Below are 21,078 nucleotides of genomic sequence, written 5' to 3'. Positions count from 1 at the left end.
CCTCTCCCATATATTTGATTTCCATTTGACATATCTTTCAAACTGTACTCTTTCAAAAAACATTAGTTATCTTCTTGTTATTAGTTGTTATTAGTCCCTACCTTCAGCTCCATTCAACCCCTTCCCATCTATCTCTTAACACCATCCATATTGATGTTTCACAAAAGCTCTGAACCTTTCCAATCTCATTGTTTCTACAGATTGTACATTTAAAAAACTTTTTTTTGCTAAAAGTGTTATTATATTATTGACCAATTGACTATGACAGATCGCCCAGTAATTCTATCTGCAGGGTTAGCTCCAGGTACCAAAACACACATAGACAGTACCAAAACAAATGATCTAATGATTCTCCCTCTTCGCAGCAAAGTGGAGCTGGGAAGGTTGTATCCCCCATATAAATAACATTCTGTTGGATGCAAGAATTCTGAATAGCAATTTAAATTGAAAAATGCTACGTTTCGAATCCGGCGTCGTTTTGCTTATCAGTTCATAAACCATGTGTCATGGAATCGGTACGTCAAAATTCTCTTCCCAACTATTTTGCAGTCTATATGGCACGGCTGTCAATTTTTTGGGTCCTTAAATGAAACTGGTATACTTATTTTTTTAGCACAATTTTCTTTAACCAATCGTGGTGTTTAAATTAGAATATATAGATATATATTACCTTTATTTAACTAGGAAAGTCAGTTAAAAACAGATTCAAAATTACAATGACAGCCTACCCCAGCCAAAACTGGATGACGCTGGAACAATTGTGACCTGCCCTATGGGACTCCCAACCTCAGCCAGATGTGATACAGCCTGAATTTGAGCAAGGGACTGTAGTAACGCTTCTTGCACTGATATGCAGTGCCTTAAAATTCTGCGCCATCCGGGAGCCCAAGTGCAGGGCCGACAGACAAGTTCCTTACTTTTCCCCCTTCCACTTTCATTTTCGCGGTAATTCCAAAATTAGTAGGTTCTAATTGTGGGTAGAGCAGATGTTTCCATATGTTTTAGTTAGCTGCATGTATGACAACTCCACCAGTCATATTTATGATATAATTTATAAAGAGTTTACCTTTTTTTTTATTAAAAAAATATAGTTTTTTTTATCAATTAGTATGTTTGAGTTGAACCACAATATTTGTTGTATTATTTGTTCTGTCTTTTCTGGTGGATTAAATTCAATGAAGGGAAAAAGGCCTTTCTTGAACATAGGTTTTAGATATTCTTATTAATTTGCTAGGGAACCTTTTCGGATTTAAGTATAACTTTTGTATGACTGAAGCCTTTAGTGAGAGGTCTAATGCTTCAATATTTAAACATTTAAGTCCTCCGAATTCATGTTCATTATATAAATGGGCCCATTTTATTTTGTCTGGCTTGCCGTGCCAAATAAAATGGAATCATTTTTTCTCACATAATTTAAAAAAACTGTTTGCTAGGTGTAGGCAAGACCATAAGTAAATAGGTACTCTGGGATATGACTAGAGAGTTAATCAGGGTAATTTTTCCACAAATACAAAGATATTTACCTTTCCATGGTAGCAAGATCTTATCTAGTTTTTCAAAGTTTCTATAAACATTTATTGGAGTGAGATCATTTATTTATTTCGGAATATGCATACCGAGTATATGTACATCACCATCAGACCATTTTATTGGTAAACTACATGGTAAAGTAAAAGTAGTATTTTGTAATTATCAAATACGTAATCCAGAGTTTAGAATCCAGAGTATAGAACAATTATCTGGATCCTCTATGAGGCTGTGGAGGTATGCTAGTTGTGGATTTAAAAGAAAACATGAATCATCAGCGTACAATGACACCTAATTTTCTAATCCCTTGAAATTATTGTTGAATCTGATTTTAACAGCTAACATTTCGAAAGCAATAATAAATAAGTATGCCGATAGTGGACAACCTTGTTTCACTCATCTTGACAGTTCAAAACTTTCTGAGAAGTAGCCAATATTTACTATTTTACACCTGCTCTTTGTCTGTGTACTCCAGGTGATCCAGCGAAGGGAAGATGGCTCAGTCAACTTCTTTAGAGGATGGGACCCCTACCGCGAGGGATTTGGAAAAATCACTGGAGAACACTGGCTCGGTAAGTGTGTGTGTGTCCCTTTTGTAAGTGCATGATCAAGAAGCACCTTGGCCCAATTCTTGGTTCCAGGACCATAGCTGAGTAGGATAATGATTTGAGTGCTGATAACATACTCAGGACCATGAGGGTAAATGTGGGTAGTAAATGTGGTTTGAGGCAAAGTCACGATTATTCATCTAAACACATTTAACCACAGATACAACAGGAGACTGTCAGAGCACCACAGAGTACTCTTCCTACTCCCCATTCAGAGGGTGTAGTTGTCTTCTTAGTCCGTGAAATATAAAGTAGTGTACAGGCTAGAAAGGGATTTACAAGCTGCTGCTGCTGCTTCCTGCGCCATCCACTTTCTTCCTTCCCTTCCCTTCCCTTCCTTCCCTCACTCTCTCTCTCTCTCTTCTTTTCTTGCCATTTGTCTCCCAGCCCTGTTCTCACTCTCCTTTCCTGTGCTTTGTTCATAAAGCCTGTTCTTAGTGTGCCTGCATGTTCCTGGAGTCCAAGCTGTCTGCTTACAGACTAAATAGTGTGTACTTTTCTTTGTAGCTTCAGAAGTGTGTTCCGTAGACGTAGCCTGCTTTGCTGTTGTCCTGTATCTTCAGTACTGCAGAACTGCTTGCCTGTGTAACTATGTACTGTATCTGCTACAGTGTGTCCTGTCCTGCAGCCATACTGGGCTGCCAGTAGATGATCTTAGTGTGATCTTACAGTGCCTTCGGAAAGTATTCAGAAGCCTTGACTTTTCCACATTTTGTTACGTTACAGCCTTAATATAAAATTGATTAAATAATACAATTTCCTCAGATATCTAAACACAATAACGCATTGACAAATCTAAAGCAGTTTTTTATAATTGTTTGCAAATGTATTAAAAACAAAAAACAGAAACAGCTTTTTTCAAACACAAACTTGACTGTGCCTTTAAACAGCTTGGAAAATTCCAGAAAATTATGTCAATTATGTCATTTAGAAGCTTCTGATAGGCTAATTTACATAATTTTAGTCAATTGGAGGTGTACCTGTGAATTTAATTCAAGGCCTACCTTCAAACTCAGTGCCTCTTTGCTTGACATTATGGGAAAAGCAAAAAGATATCCGTCAAGACCTCAGATTTTTTTTTGTAGACAGCCACAAGTCTGGGCCATCCTTGGGAGCAATTTTCAAACGCCTGAAGGTACCACGTTCATCTGTGCAAACAATAGTATGCAAGTATAAACACCATGGCACCATGCAGCTGTCATACCGCTCAGGAAGGAGATGCATTAGAGCTGAATGTACTTTGGTGCGAAATCTCCTAGAGATTAATGTACTTTGGTGTGCGAAAAGTGCAAATCAATGCCAGAACAACAGCAAAGGACCTTGTGAAGATGCTGGAGGAAACAGGTACAAAATGATCTATATCCACAGTAAAACGAGTCCGATCTCTACATAACCTGAAAGGCCGCTCAGTAAGGAAGTAGCCACTGCTCCAAAACTGCCATAAAAACACCAGACTGCAGTTTGCATCTGCACATGTGGACAAAGATTGTACTTTTTGGAGAAATGTCCTCTTGTCTGATGAATCAAAAATGGAACTGTTTGGCCATAATGACTATCGTTATGTTTGGAGGAAAAAGGGGAGGCTTGCAAGCCGAAGGACACCATCCTAACTGTGAAGCACAGGGATGGCAGCATCATGTTGTGGGGGTGCTTTGCTGCAGGAGGGACTGGTGCATTTCACAAAATAGATGGCATCATGAAGAAAGGAAAATTGTGTAGATACGTTGAAGCAACATCTCAAGACATCAGAAGTTAAAGCTTGGGCGCAAGTGGGTCTTCCAAATTTACAATGACCTCAAGCATACTTCCAAAGTTGTGGCAAATGGCTTCAGGACAACAAAGTCAAGGTATTGGAGTGGCCATCAGAAAGCCCTGAAGTCAATCCCATAGAAAATGTGTGGGTCAAACTAAAGAAGCGTGTGCGAACGTGGAGGCCTAAAAACCTGACACCAGGTCTGTCAGGAGGAATGGGCCAAAATTCACCCAATTTTTTGTGGGAAAATTGTGGAAGGCTACCCAAAATGTTTGACCCAAGTTAAACAATTTAAAGGCAATGCTATCAAATACTCTTTGACTGTATGTAAACTTCTGACCCACTGGGAATGTGAGGAAAGAAATTAAAGCTGAAATAAATCATTCTCTCTACTATTATTCTGACATTTCACATTCTTAAGAAAAGTAATTGATCTTAACTGACCTAAAACAGTGAATTTTTACGAGGATTAAATGTCAGGAATTGTGAAAAACTGAGTTTAAATGTATTTGGTGTAAGGTGTATCTAAACGTCCAACTTCAACTGTAAGAATTCAGGTCCTTCGATATGAGACTCGAAATTTAGCTCAAGTGGACCGTGTTTCCATTGATCATCCTTGAGATGTTTTTACAACTTGATTGGAGTCCACCTGTGGTAAAATCAATTCAACACCATCTCAGAGCAAAAACCAAGCCATGAGGTCGAAGGAATTGTCCATAGAGCTCCAAGACAGGATTGTGTCAAGGAGCAGATCTGGGGAAGGGTACCAAAACATTTCTGCTGCCTTAAAGGTCCCCAAGAACACATTGGCCTCCATCATTTTTAAATGGAAGTACTGAGTAAAGTGTCTAAATACTTATATAAATGTAATATTTCAGTTTATTTGTAATAAATTACATATTTTTCTTCTAAAAACAGGGGTATTGTGTGTAGATTGATGAGGAAAAAAACTATTTAATACAATTTAGATTATGGATGTAACCTAACAAAATGTAGAAAAAGTCAAGGGATCTGAATACCTTCTGAAGGCACTGTGTATCTGCAGTACTGTGGTGTGTTCTGCCCATGTATCTGTAGAAGTAGTAGTGTGTACTGTAGACTGTCCATGTAGTTGTCAGACAGTTCTTCTCAGACTATGCTCTGCCTGTGTAGGTAGGTGACTCTGGGTTTGTATCTGCAGTGTGTTTAGCTGTAATGTGATATCTCCACCTCCGTCTGATGTAGAAAAGGTCATCCCATCTTTTGCAGCGGCTCGTTAAAGACAAACTAACGACCGCTGAGGGAACAAAGGAGGAAAAGCGTTGTTTTTTTTGCCCCAATCTCTTTCCTTTCTCCCTCTCCCTGGCCATCGACGCAACAAAAAAAATATAACCAAGGCGCAGAGTTTAGCGCTTTTGTCGTGCCATAATTGAGATGTTAAACCCCTTTAGCGCTGTAAGTACATGTGATTGCTGGAGAGGTGAGAAGAGGTGTGTGCGCGGGAATGCATTTATGTCTGTCTGTCTGTCTGTGTGTTGGGAGGTGCCCAAAACTCAAAGACTAGCCTTTTGGGATGACAGTCCTGTCTGTGTCAGAACCCTGAGATTGTCGAGTTCTCCAAAAACCACAGGCAGGAGGAAGAGAGGGTGAGAGGGAGAGAGGGAGAGCTATATAGAGAGAGCACTTTGGACACAGCAGGGTCGAGAAAACACTTGATAATTCATTTTATAGCCAGCAGGCACGGCCCTCATCCTCTCCTGCTGGTTCTGTCCTTCTCTCTGCCTCTGTCCGATGTAGGAGGGCTGTGGTAGAGGTCTACAATTGGTTTAGGGAGGTTGGCAATGACACTTTTTTGAAAGATGCCAGTTGTAGTTTATTAAATAGACGTGTCGATTGACGAGGGAAAACAACGATTTAATACATTTTAGAATAAGGCTGTAAACTGAGTTTAGCTCACACAGACAGTTTACCCCTTTTCTCACTTAACTCAAAATTGGAATATATTATGCCATCTGTGACTCATCCATAAGTGAAGACCACCTGTCTTCATTCTAGTTTCTCTCTCTCAATGTACCCCCTTCTCTGTGTGTGTGTGTGTGGGGGGGGGGGGGTCTTCACCTCTCAGATCAATAAAAAAAAACACCACCAGAAACTCAGTAAATTAACTCCCCAGCCCATAGTACCAGCCTCTCAGCAAAGGTGTAACAATCTTCCAAAACAGCAGGGACTCCACAGCACAACTACACACATTTTACGCTGAACTATTGTATATAAATAGAAGTGTGTCAATTTTACATCCAACCATTATACACAGTGTACAAAACATGAGGAACACTTTCCCAATATTGAGTTGCACCACCTTTTGCCCTCAGAGCAGCCTCAATTTGTTGGGGAATGGACTCTATAAAGTGTCGAAAGCGTTCCCACAGGAATGCTGGTCGATTGGTAGCGGACCATTCTTGATACACATAGGAAACTGTTGAGTGTGAGAAACCCTGCAGCGGTTGCAGTTCTTGACACACTCAAAGCAGTGTGCCTGGCACCTACTGACATACCTCGTTCAAAGGCACTTAAATATTTTATTTTGCCCATTCACCCTCTGAATGACAGACATACACAATCCATGATGCGGTCCAAACACTTAAAAGACACACCCTCATACACTTATGCCCTTGGGGGAATCGCCCTCGCCATCTTGGAGGGCGGTCCAAATGATTAGCCAAGCAAGGGAAGTTTGCAACGTAAGCCCCTCAGCATTTATTTTTAGTCGGCTTTGCGAGTGTCACGAATGTTGTTGTAAGAATCGGACCAAGGCGCAGCGTACGTAGAGTTCCACATGTTTTTTAAATGAAACTCACAAAAACAATAAAGAGCAAAACGATACGTGACAAGATCCCAACAGACAACAGGTGGGAAAAGGCTGCCTAAATATGATCCCCAATCAGAGACAACGATAGACAGCTGCCTCTGATTGGGAACTATACCAGGCCAACATAGAAATAACAAAACTAGAATGCCCACCCTAGTCACACCCCGACCTAACCCAAAATAGAGAATAAAGGATCTCTAAGGTCAGGGCGTGATAGCGAGTGTACAATTATGTTCACTCCGGGGCCTGAAACGCCCCATAATTCAATTTGTAACAATTGTACATCCACTAAGAAAAGTCAGGGAAAACTTTTAAAAAACATCAATGGAGAAGTCAGCATACAAGTTTAAGTAAAAATGAATGCAAATAAGTTAGAAATTGTGCTACTAATGCACATGACGGCATAAACACGTCTCATACAAAGTAAATATGTTTTGTTTGGATATCTTTTGGAATTGGTAGAAATAAAACATTTCCCTTTTACAGAAGTTCCAGCTAAGCAGGCTAACGTTAGTTAGCTAATAAATTTGCTAGCGATCACACAGTAGGTGTATATTAATAATTATATATTTAGTATAAGTAGACATGCACTCGTAATAGACTGTAGCGCATATAAAGCACCCACAAGCTACCAGTGGCTGAAAACACAATCGTCGCGGGATTAAGGAGTGACGGATTTCCGACCAAGGGTGTATACTCTTCAGACGTCATGATACGTCATCAGCAGTGTCCACTTAATCTGAGGGGATAGGCTGTGTCTTTTAAGTGTTTGGACCGCAACCCATGTCTCAATTGTCTCAATGCTTAAAAATCCTTCTTTTAACCCGTCTCCTCCCCTTCATCTACACTGATTGAAGTGGATTTAACAGGTGACATCAATAGGGAAAATAGCTTTTACCTGGTCAGTCTATGTCAGGTTTTCCCAAATTCGTTCATCAGGATCCCTGGGGGGGCACATTTTGGTTTTTGCCCTAGCACTAAATCAAATCAAATTGTATTTGTCACATACACATGGTTAGCAGATGTTAATGTGAATGTAGCAACATGCTTGTGCTTCTAGTTGCGACAATGCAGTAATAACCAACGAGTAATCTAACCTTACAATTTCACAACAACTACCTTATACACACTACCTTAAACTTCCGGCGCCGACAGAGATGGCCGCCTCGCTTTGCGTTCCTAGGAAACTATGCAGTTTTTTGTTTTTTTTACGTGTTATTTCTTACATTAGTACCCCAGGTCATCTAGGTTTCATTACATACAGTCGCGAAGAACTACTGAATATAAGATCAGCGTCAACTCACCATCAGTACGACCAAGAATATGTTTTTCGCGACGCGGATCCTGTGTTCTGCCTTACAAACAGGACAACGGAGTGGATTCCATGCAGCGACCCAAAAAAACGACTCTGAAAAAGAGGGAAACGAGGCGGTCTTCTGGTCAGACTCCGGAGACGGGCACACCGTGCACCACTCCCTAGCATTCTTCTTGCCAATGTCCAGTCTCTTCACAACAAGGTTGATGAAATCCGAGCAAGGGTAGCATTCCAGAGGGACATCAGAGACTGCAACGTTCTTTGCTTCACGGAAACATGGCTCACTGGAGAGACGCTATCCGAGGCGGTGCAGCCAACGGGTTTCTCCACGCATCGCGCCGACAGAAATAAACATCTTTCTGGTAAGAAGAGGGGCGGGGGCGCATGCCTTATGGCTAACGTGACATGGTGTGATGAAAGAAACATACAGGAACTCAAATACTTCTGTTCACCTGATTTAGAATTCCTCACAGTCAAATGTAGACCGCATTATCTACCAAGAGAATTCTCTTCGATTATAATCACAGCCGTATATATCCCCCCCCAAGCAGACACATCGATGGCTCTGAACGAACTTTATTTAACTCTCTGCAAACTGGAAACGATTTATCCGGAGGCTGCATTCATTGTATCTGGGGATTTTAACAAGGCTAATCTGAAAACAAGACTCCCTAAATTTGATCAGCATATCGATTGCGCAACCAGGGGTGGAAAGACCTTGGATCATTGTTACTCTAACTTCCGCGACGCATATAAGGCCCTGCCCCGCCCCCCTTTCGGAAAAGCTGACCATGACTCCATTTTGTTGATCCCTGCCTACAGACAGAAACTAAAACAAGGCTCCCACGCTGAGGTCTGTCCAACGCTGGTCCGACCAAGCTGACTCCACACTCCAAGACTGCTTCCATCACGTGGACTGGGACATGTTTCGTATTGCGTCAGATAACAATATTGACGAATACGCTGATTCGGTGTGCGAGTTCATTAGAACGTGCGTTGAAGATGTCGTTCCCATAGCAACGATTAAAACATTCCCTAACCAGAAACCGTGGATTGATGGCAGCATTCGTGTGGAACTGAAAGCGCGAACCACTGCTTTTAATCAGGGCAAGGTGTCTGGTAACATGACCGAATACAAACAGTGCAGCTATTCCCTCCGCAAGGCTATCAAACAAGCTAAGCGTCAGTACAGAGACAAAGTAGAATCTCAATTCAATGGCTCAGACACAAGAGGCATGTGGCAGGGTCTACAGTCAATCACGGACTGAATTGGTCCATTCACACAGACAGCATCGTGAAGAAGGCGCAGCAGTGCCTCTTCAACCTCAGGAGGCTGAAGAAATTTGGCTTGTCACCAAAAGCACTCACAAACTTCTACAGATGCACAATCGAGAGCATCCTGGCGGGCTGTATCACCGCCTGGAACAGCAACTGCTCCGCCCTCAACCGTAAGGCTCTCCAGAGGGTAGTGAGGTCTGCACAACGCATCACCGGGGGCAAACTACCTGCCCTCCAGGACACCTACACCACCCGATGTTACAGGAAGGCCATAAAGATCATCAAGGACATCAACCACCTGAGCCACTGCCTGTTCACCCCGCTATCATCCAGAAGGCGAGGTCAGTACAGGTGCATCAAAGCTGGGACCGAGAGACTGAAAAACTGAAGGATAGTGGATGTGGATAGTGGGGTGCTCCCTCTGCTGTTTCCTGAAGTCCATGATCATCTCCTTTGTTTTGTTGACGTTGCGTGTGAGGTTATTTTCCTGACACCACAATCCGAGGGCCCTCAACTCCTCCCTGTAGGCCATCTCGTCGTTGTTGGTAATCAAGCCTACCACTGTAGTGTCATCTGCAAACTTTATGATTGAGTTGGAGGCGTGCATGGCCACGCAGTCGTGGGTGAACAGGGAGTACAGGAGAGCGCTCAAAACACACCCTTGTGGATCCCCAGTATTGAGGATCAGCAGGGTGGAGTTGTTTTTACCTACCCTCACCACCTGGGAGTGGCACGTCAGGAAGTCCAGTAGCCAGTTGCACAGGGCGAGGTCGAGTCCCAGGGTCTCGAGCTTGATGACGAGTTTGGAGTTTACTATGGTGTTAAATGCTGAGCTGTAGTCGATGAACAGTATTCTCACATAGGTATTCCTCTTGTCCAGATGGGTTAGGGCAGTGTGCAGTGCGGTTGCATCGTCTGTGGACTTATTGGGGCGGTTATCAAATTGGAGTGGGTCTAGGGTGTCAGGTTGGGTGGAGGTCATATGGTCCTTGACTAGTCTCTCAAAGCACTTCATGATGACGGAAGTGAGTGCTACGGGGCGGTAGTCATTTAGCTCAGTTACTTTAGCTTTTTAATGGTTACTTTAGCTTTACCAATGGTGGCCCTCTTGAAGCATGAGGGGACAGCAGACTGGGATAAGGATTGAATATGTCCGTAAACACACCAGCCAGCTGGCCTGCGCATGTTCTGAGGATGGGAATGCCGTCTGGTCCTGCAGCCTTGCGAGGCTTAACACATTTAAATGTTTTACTCACGTCAGCTGCAGTGAAGGAGAGTCCACAGGTTTTGGAGCGGGCCGTGTCAGTGGCACTGTATTGTCCTCAAAGCGAGCAAAGAAGTTATTTAGTCTGTCTGGGAGCAAGACATCCTGGTCCACGACGGGGCTGGTTTTCTTTTTGTAATCCGTGATTGACTGTAGACCCTGCCACATACCTCTTGTGTCTGAGCCATTGAATTGCGACTCCACTTTGTCTCTATACTGACGCTTAGCTTGTTTGATTGCCTTGCGGAGGGAATACCTACACTGTTTGTATTCGGTCATGTTTCCGGTCACCTTGCCCTGATTTAAAGCAGTGGTTCGCGCTTTCAGTTTCGCGCGAATGCTGCCATCAATCCACAGTTTCTGGTTTGGGAATGTTTTAATAGTTGCTGTGCTTACTTGCTAATAAACTCGCTCACCGAATCAGAGTATTTGTCAATGTTGTTGTTTGATGCAATGCGGAACATATCCCAGTCCTGGTGATCGAAGCAACCTTGAAGCGTGGAATCAGATTGGTCAGACCTGAGCGCGGGAGCTTCCTATTTTAGTTTCTGTCTATAGGCTGGGAGCAACAAAATGGAGTCATGGTCAGCTTTTCCGAAAGGAGGGCAGGGGAGGGCCTTATATGTGTCGCAGGTATTTCAATAAGAAACTTATCATCAAGCTTTGATTATTTGAATCAGCTGTGTAGTGTTTGGGCAAAAACACAAAATGCACCCTTTGGGGTCCCAAGGACCTAGTTTGGGGAAACGCTGGTCTATGTAATGGAAAGAGCAATGTTGTGTTTTTTGCCCAAACTCTACAAACACTATAGCACCAAACAGGTTCCATTTAGATCCTTATGACGATGGTTCTTTATTAAACCTTCAGAAAATGGTTCTATATAAGCACCAAAAAGGGTTCCACTATGGTTCAAAGTAGTATTTAGAAGAAAAAAATGTGCGTGTGGAGTGTCTGTATTCTGCTCACGCAGCAGAGATCTGTAAAAGGGCTACATCTCTACAAAGAGAGCAGACAAATAAAAGAACAGTCTGAATCCTGGGAGGACGAGGACGCTATTGTGCTCTTTCTCATTTTGTCATTCTTTGTCACAGACACTCACTTTACATGGCTGGGACAGGCTAGGGAAAGCCACACAATCAGCAATCATCCAGAGCTTCTCCATTCACAGACCTTTTGATTCACTCCTCTCCTTCCTCGCTTCTCTCCCCTCCGTCCATGCTGTTATCTTCATCCAACCTCCTAACAGTCTGTTCCCTGGCCCAAGATCGGTTCTGCCCTCCTCAACCCCATTCAGCGTAATGTCATCCGAAAGCATCCCTCCTTATCTCTCTGGCTGTCCCCCCTCACTTCTCTCACCCTTCCTCACATCTCTCCATGTCGCCCTTCACTCCTCACACCACTCCCTGGCCTCCATGTCCAGTCTCCACGTCCAGTGTCATCAGAAAATGCCCCTAAATGCCTGACCCAAGCAGGTCCTACCCCACACTATGCCTACCTCTCCCATCCACTGGCTCAACCTATAGGCACTTGTGAATGCCTAAAGGACCTAACCTAGCCGCTCCCCGCATTGTACCTATGCCCCCATTCCTCCCTCACTCCCATCCAGCTTTCTCATCTCCTCGTCTTTCTCCCTGGCCTCCACCAAGACCTCAGCCCCTCTCACCTCCATCCATCCCATGTCATCACGAAGCGTGTCTGAATACAGAACCAGGCAGCAGAATCAGCAGCTCTGCTGTAGATTTTTTTTAATACATTCGCCCCAATCACATCTGGCATCATCTGCCCTCAGGTCATCTCCGCTTCTGACAGCATGGGGTTAGAGGTTGAAGGCATGCACCAATTATAGTGAGAGGAGGGAGAAGAGGGAGGAGAGGGGATCGACCGTGCAGAGGGAGTTTTATTCTCCTGGTTTTTAGCGGAAATATAGATAAAACGATAGGTGATCTCTCTGTGGCTCATTAGCAGGGAAGGGCTGAGGGAAGGCATCAGTGGCTCTGCATGTAAATGTCAACCCTCCATCCCCTCCATCATGCAAGAGGGAGGAAGGAGTATGTGTATACAGGGCCTTCAGAAAGTATTCACACCCTTTGACTTTTTATAATGTTCTTATGTTACAAGGTGGGATTCAAATTGATTTCATTGTCTTTTTTTCTCAAATATCTACACGAAAATACTCTCTAATGTCAAAGTGGAAGACAAATGTAATTACATGTAAAATAAAACAATATACTGTATCTTGTATTACATAAGTATTCAACCCCCTGAGTCAATACATGTTAGAATCACCTTTGGCAGCGATTACAGCTGTAAGTCTTTCTGCGTTAGTCTTTAACAGCTTTGCACATGATTATTTTTACAATTCTTCATGCTCTGTCAAGTTGATCGCTGCTAGAAAGCCATTTTCAAGTCTTGTCATAGGTTTTCAAGCTGATTTAGGTCAAAAACGTAACTAGGCTAACTCACAAACATTCAATGTCGTCTTGGTAAGCAAGTATATATAGGAAGCAGGGAAGCAGGACTGATGAGACGAGGGACTGGACACAGGGACCAGAGTCAGAGTGGACGGGACTGTAGCGGAGAGAAAAGCAGCGTCAGTCTAGGGAAAAACAGGCACAACAAGATAAAACTATGTATGCAGGAACAAACGGCTTAAAACGCAGACTGACTGAGCAGAGGCTTTGATTATCGAACAGGTTGCAGCTGGTGGAGATCTGCTCTGCCTCCAGCACACCTGTCTCCACTCACACAATCAATACACAGATAGAGAGAGAGAGGGAGAGAGCACTGGGGGAGTGGCTGCAAGTTAGAGAGACAGGATGAGAAGTAGAGGGCGTGGCAGGAGAAGATTTCGCGAACACTTTGAAATTCAGGATATGAAGAAAAACATTGTCACATTTTTTGCAGTTTTACTTTAGTTTACTTTATTACGAAAAGGAAGCATGTTTTGGAATATGTTTATTCTGTACAGGCTTCCTTCTTTTCGCTCAGTCATTTAGATTAGTATTGTGAAGTAACTACAATGTTGATCCAGCCTCAGTTTTCCCCTATCACAGCCATTAAACTATGTAACTGTTTTTAAGACACCATTGGCATTATGGTGAAATCCCTGAGCGGTTTCCTTCCTCTCCGGCAACTGAGTTAGGAAGGACACCTGTATCTTTGCAGTGACTGGGTGTATTGATTTACCATCCAAAGTGTAATTAATAACTTCAGCATGTTTGTTTTACTCATCTACCAATAGTTGCCCTTCTTTGCAGGGCATTAGAAAACCTCCAACGGCCAAATAATCTTACTAGAAAATATTCATATTCATGAAATCACAAGTGAAATATAGCGAAAACACAGCTTAGCCTTTTGTTAATCACCCTGTGGTCTCATATTTTGAAATGATGCTTTACAGCCAAAGCAAGACAAGCGTTTGTGTAAGTTTATCGATAGCCTAGCATAGCATTATGTCCAGCTAGCAGCAGGAAGCTTGGTCACGAAAATCAGAAAAGCAATACATTTAACCGTTTACCTTTGATGATCTTCAGATGTTTTCACTGACGAGACTCCCAGTTAGACAGCAAATGTTCCTTTTGTTCCATAAAGATAATTTTTATACCCAAAATACCTCAGTTTGTTTGTCACGTTATGTTGAGAAATCCACCGGAAATAGCGGTCACGACAACGCCCCCCAAAAAATCCAAATTAGATCCATAATATCAACAGAAACATGGCAAATGTTTTTTAGAATCAATCCTATATGATATGAAGTATTGATAAATAAGTGACTGTTATCGATATACAGTTGAAGTCGGAAGTTTACATACACCTTAGCCAAATACATTTAAACTCAGTTTTTCACAATTCCTGACATTTAATGCCATGTCTTACATCAGTTAGGATCACAACTTTATTTTAAGAATGTGAAATGTCAGAATAATAGCAGAGAAAATGATTTCAACACATTCCAAGTGGGTCAGAAGTTTACTTACACTCAATTAGTATTTGGTAGCACTGTCTATAAATTGTTTAACTTGGGTCAAATGTTTTGGGTAACCTTCCACAAGGCTTCCCACAATATGTTGGGTGAATTTTAGCGCATTCTTCCTGACAGAGCTGGTGTAACTGAGTCAGGTTTGTAGGCCTCCTTGCTCGCACACTTTTTCAGTTCTGACCACCAATTTTCTATAGGATTGAGGTCAGAGCTTTGTGATGGCCACTCCAATACCTTGACTGGGTGAAAAGGCAGTGGCTCGGGTGGTTGATGTCCTTGATGATCTTTATGGCCCTCCAGGACACCTACACCACCCGATGCTACAGGAAGGCCATAAAGATCATCAAGGACACCACCCACCCGATCCACTGCCTTTTCACCCCGCTGTCATCCAGAAGGCGAGGTCAGTACAGGTGCATCAAAGCTGGGACCGAGAGACTGAAAAACAGCTTCTATCTCAAGGCCATCAGACTGTTAAACAGCCACCACTAACATTGAGTGGCTACTGCCAACACACTGTCAACGACACTGACTCTACTCCAGCCACTTTAATAATGGGAATTGATGGGAAATGATGTCAATATATCACTAGCCACTTTAACTATGCCACTTTGTTTACATACTCATCTCATATGTATATACTGTACTCGATACCATCTACTGTATCTTGCCTATGCTGCTCTGTACCATCACTCATTCATATATCCTTATGTACATATTCTTTATCCCCTTACACTGTGTATAAGACAGTAGTTTTTTGGAATTGTTAGTTAGATTACTTGTTGGTTATTACTGCATTGTCGGAACTAGAAGCACAAGCATTTCGCTACACTCGCATTAACATCTGCTAACCATGTGTATGTGACAAATAAAATTTGATTTGATTTGATTTCTAGGAGGCAGAATGCATCTCCTTCCTGAGAGGTATGACGGCTGCGTGGTCCCATGGTGTTTATTCTTGCGTACTATTGTTTGTACAGATGAACATGGTACCTTCAGGCATTTTGAAATTGCTCACAAGGATGAACCAGACTTATGGAGGTCTACAATTATTTTCGGAGGTCTTGGCTGATTTCTTTTGATTTTCCCATAAGCCTTGAAATACGCCCACAGGTACACCTCCAATTGACTCAAATTATGTTTTCCAAGCTGTTTAAAGGCACAGTCAATTTAGTGTATGTAAAACTCTGACCCACTGGAATTGTGATACAGGGAATTAGAAGTTAAATAATCTGTCTGTAAACAATTGTTGGAAAAATTACTTCTGTCATGCCCAAAGTAGACGTCCTAACTGACATGCCAAAACTATAGTTTGTTAACAACAAGTTTGTGGAGTGATTGAAAAACTAGTTTTAATGACTCCTACCAAAGTGTTTGTAATCTTCCGACCTCAACTGTATAACAAATATTTGTGATTTTATTCTATTTGTGATTTTATGAAGCCTGTGCTGATTGAAAAATATGTTGACTTGGGGCGTCATCCTCAATCAATCGCATGGCATGCTTTCGCTGTTAAGCCTATTGTATAAATCAGACAACGAAGTTAGATTAACAAGAATTTAAGCTTTTAACCGATATAAGACACTTGTATGTACCTAGATGTTTCATTTCCATAATTGTTCAGATTTTTTATTTGAATTGCGCACCCTACAATTTCACAGGAAATTGTCGACAGGCCCTAAGAAGTTTTAATTCAGGTGATGTTAACTCATTAAACAACTTCTTCCGTGGTGCCCCAAATTCCTAATGAGTAAACATGATTAACATGACATAACATAACTTAACATAACATAACATGATTCATTTAATCGAGTAACAATTAAACATAGTTAGTTGATAAGATACATAAGTCATCACATCAATGCAAGTCACGTCATGACATTATAAAATAATATAAAATAATGCCATGTAATTCTAAGCAAATCATGTTTGCTAAATTAACTAGTGTAGCCCATAACCATATGGATAGTCAGATGAGGGCCTAATATAAGGACCACTCAGAGTATGCTATTCTGTTCTTCTGAAATAGACTACATTTTTCATCATTTCATATTACTTTAGACCTTTCTAAAAGTACATAATGGATTTATTGTGGTGGAGATGCTAAATGTGTTTACGTTAATTAACGGTCAATTACCGTGAGATCTGCAGTCATTTGCTTGACAATCACCTGCTGACCAAATTTCATGACCGCCACAGCCCTAGCTGCAACACCATAAAAAAAATATATTCAAAAAGTCAAGGGATGTGAGTACTTTCTAAAGGGACTCTAGATGGAAGCATTCTGAAATGACAGAGCCAGGAAAGAGATGCGCCCTGTCTATATGTGCAGAGAGGAAGAGAGATTGTGAAGATTGTTTGAACTCTGCTTAGTTTGACAGGAAACATATCAGTACACTCGGTCTCTTCCCAGTCATCCACCGCTGGGCTGCAGCTCATTTTGTTTTAGAGAGAGCTGCCTCATATTAGTTGTTTGTTTTAAGAGAACTGCCTCATATTAGTGGGTCTCTCTCTCTCTAGGCCAGCATCCCGGAGTCGCCTCTTCACTGTTGACGTTGAGACTGGTGTTTTGCGGGTACTATTTAATGAAGCTGCCAGTTGAGGACTTGTGAGGAGTCTGTTTCTCAAACTAGACACTCTAAAGTACTTGTCCTCTTGCTCAGTTGTGCACCGGGGCCTCCCACTCTTTCTATTCTGGTTAGAGACAGTTTTACTCTGTTCTGTGAAGGGAGTAGGACACGATGTTGTACCAGATCTTCAGTTTCTTGGCAATTTCTCGCATGGAATAGCCTTCATTTCTCAGAACAAGAATAGACTGATGTTTCAGAAGAAAGTTATTTGTTTCTGGCCATTTTGAGCCTGTAATCAAACCCACAAACGCTAATGCTCCAGATACTCAACTAGTCTAAAGAATGCTTTTATTAGCACAACAGTTTTCAGCTGTGCTAACATAATTGCGAAAGGGTTTCTAATGATCAATTACCCTTTTAAAATGATCAACATGGAATAGCTAACACATTAGCTTACACTGATAAGGGACCTATGTACGCCTATGTAGATATTCCATTAAAGAATCTGCTGTTTCCAGCTACAATAGTCATTTACAACATTAGCAATGTCTACACTGTATTTCTGATCAACTTGATGTTATTTTAATGGACAAAAAATGTGCTTTTCATTCAAAAACAAGGACATTTCTAAGTGACCCCAAACTTTTGAAAGGTATTGTATATGGAGAAAAGATAAGGGGTTAAGTACATGTAAAAAAAATATATATATATGTTTCCTGATCTTTCTTATGTCACTCAGATTTAGGACAGACACTTAAGAACAAACTGTCCGTTGTTCCATGTTGTGAATCTGTTATTCAATGCATTTGTATTTGCTCATAGCAGTAAGGCCAAAAATAATTGGAGGGGTCTTTTAAAAATGTCATAACATGGATACCATTTAACTATCAGATTTAGAATTTTTGGACCCATTCAGGTGTATCATTTTTAAAAAATGATTTGATAAAATATTGAATTTGACCTTTACTACTATAGCCGAGAATATCGCATTGAATAACACATTCATAAATGGCAAAAAAGACAGTAAAAAAACAAATCGTAAGTAATAAGGTTTTGAAGTGTCTGTCCTATATGTAGGAGATATAAAGAAAGCGTAGGAAATATTTTAGCTTTTATTGGACACACATTTAAGCTCTTAGTTTTATTTCCACAAAACTACTTTCATACTTCCATTAATATGTATGGGTTACCTTCATACGAGTACCGTGAGGCTTGTGGGGTCTTGGAGCAAAATGGAGAACACCATCCTAGTTCATGACACTACAAATATTTTTGTGAGAAGACCGATTTTCAGGATGCCTCATGGTCTGACATACACCGCTGTAGCTTGGCCGATGCGGAAGGCCGACATAGATGGAGGCAACACAGCTCATGTAAAAAATAATATCTCTAGCTTAAACTGATGGATTTCGATTGGGATTTTTTTATTATGTTGCTTAGATTGACACACGGGTGCGTCAATAGACTCTTAAGGATTATCCATCCCCTTTAGTCACATATTAAGTCCATTCAATTGATTGAAGATGTCAATTAAAAACTAACAACTCCTCATCACGCATTTCTTAGATATGTATTGTCTTTCTTGTGACGGCAATCACAGAGAAAAGCAACTATCTCCTTCCTAAGCTCACATGGGCTGCTCTCTTGAGATCATTATGACCCTTGCTTAGCCACTGAACATCATTATGTAAAAGTATATCATGATGCTCAGCAGACTACGAAACAAATTATGATGCAGACTAGATGTTGATTGGATAAATGTTATGATAGTCTTAACTGAGTCCATGGTGTTTTTTTTTTACAAACAATGAGCATGAGAGGGGGGTGACCTGGGAATTTATAAAAAAGCATTGCATTTATATCATCGCATTTGCATAGTGGCATAGAGCAGTAAAATAGAGGCACTTACAGAAGTTGTACACATGGGGTACATTTTAGCATAATGTCTGGGAAAAGAATGGCCTTTTATAAATGCATTTCATGCAATAGTACATGACTGGAGACTTTGGAAGAATCTTTTTTTTTTTTTTTTTTTACCTTTATTTAACTAGGCAAGTCAGTTAAGAACAAATTCTTATTTTCATTGACGGCCTAGGAACAGTGGGTTAACTGCCTGTTCAACGACAGATTTGTACCTTGTCAGCTCGGGGATTCGAACTTGCAACCTTTCGGTTACTAGTCCAACGCTCTAACCACTAGGCTACCCTGCCCTGAATCCATCATTAGCCTAGGCCTAGGTGTGTGGAGACATATTATAGGCTCCACTATGAGGAGGAAATTATAGTCCTAAAAATGCTTTCCAGTTTCACTGACTCACCCAGTGATGCGCAGACCACTCACTGGTGATGGCCGATGTACTCGTGCCAAAAGCTTATCTCTCTCTCTCTCTCTTTTGTAAAACAATATTTGGAAGAAGATCAAATATTTTGGTGGCCTACAGCATAGAGTCTAAATAAATGATTAAGTACAACTCTTGAAGATGAAAGAGATGTGCCACCACCACGCGTTGGTCTCAAACACATACTATGTCTTAACAAGACTTGAATTTCACATACATCAATGTAGCAGTAGAACAAGCATATCACAATCATTTGATTTGATAACAGAATATAAAAATAAAATAAATCATTATAGGCTACAGCAGAACATATAGCATAGTATATACAGTTGAAGTTGAAAGTTTACATACACTTATGTTGGTGCCATTAAAACTAGTTTTCAACCACTCCACACATTTCCTGTTAACAAACTATAGTTTTGGCAAGCCGGTTAGGACATCTACTTTGTGCATGACACAAGTCATTTTTCCAACAATTGTTTACAGACAGGTTATTTCACTTATAAATTACTGTATCACAACTCCAGTGGGTCAGAAGTTTACATACACTAAATTGACTGTGCCTTTAAACAGCGTGGAAAATTCCAGAAAATTATGTCATAGCTTTAGAAGCTTCTGATTGGGATAATTGACATCATTTGAGTCAATTGGAGGTGTACCAAGGCCTACCATCAAACGCAGTGCCTCTTTGCTTGACATCATAGGACAATCAAAAGAAATCAGCCAAGAAAAAAATGTAGAACTCCACAAGTCTGGTTCATCCTTGGGAGCAATTTCCAAACGCCTGAAGGTACTACATTCACCTGTACAAACAATAGTATGCAAGTATAAACACCATGGGACAACGCAGCCGTCATACCGCTCAGGAAGGAGACGCGTTCTGTCTCCTAGAGATGAATGTACTTTGGTGCGAAAAGTGCAAAACAATCCCAGAACAACAGCAAAGGACCTTGTGAAGATGCTGGAGGAAACAGGTACAGAAGTATCTATATCCACAGTAAAGTCCTAAAACGAAATTACCTGAAAGGTCACTTAGCAAGGAAGAAGCCACTGCTCACTGCCACAAAAAGCTAGACAACGGCTTGCAACTGCACATGGGGACAAAGATCGTACTTTTTAGAGAAATGTCCTCTGGTATGATAGAACTGTTTGGTCATAATGACAATCGTTTAGTTTGGTGGAAAAACGGGGAGGGTTGCAAGCTAAAGAAGACCATCCCAACCGTGAAGCATGGGGGTGGCAGCATCATGTTTTTGGGGTGCTTTGCTGCAGAAGGGACTGGTGCACTTCACAAAATAGATGGCTTCATGAGGAAAGGAAAAGTCTGTGGATATATTGAATGAACATCTGAAGACATCATTCACGAAAATAAAGCTTGGTTGCAAATGGGTCTTCCAAATGGACAATGACCCCAAGCCTACTTCCAAAGTTGTGGCAAAATGGCTTAAGGACAACAAAGTAATGGTATTGGAGTGGCCATCACTAAGCCCTGACCTCAATCCCATAGAAAATGTATGGGCAGAACTGAAGAAGCGTGTGCGAGCAAGGATCCTACAAACCTTACTCAATTACACCAGCTCTGTCAGGAGGAATGGGCC

The 21,078-nt window shown here is 41.4% G+C and overlaps 1 protein-coding gene across 3 annotated transcripts in view; it reads left to right on the top strand.

Moving 5' to 3' along the window:
• Window positions 1–21,078, top strand: part of fibcd1b (fibrinogen C domain containing 1b) — a 322,405-nt gene that overhangs the window by 171,663 nt on the left and 129,664 nt on the right. For all 3 annotated transcript variants that reach the window (XM_031809373.1, XM_020465256.2, XM_031809372.1), the window contains exon 6: window positions 2,003–2,099. In XM_031809373.1, coding sequence (XP_031665233.1) covers window positions 2,003–2,099 — 97 coding nt within the window. The remainder of the gene's footprint in view (window positions 1–2,002; window positions 2,100–21,078) is intronic.

This window comes from Oncorhynchus kisutch, linkage group LG29 (assembly GCF_002021735.2).
Source record: "Oncorhynchus kisutch isolate 150728-3 linkage group LG29, Okis_V2, whole genome shotgun sequence".
NCBI classification, from domain to species: domain Eukaryota; kingdom Metazoa; phylum Chordata; class Actinopteri; order Salmoniformes; family Salmonidae; genus Oncorhynchus; species Oncorhynchus kisutch.
This window is presented reverse-complemented; position numbering and strand designations above follow the sequence as displayed.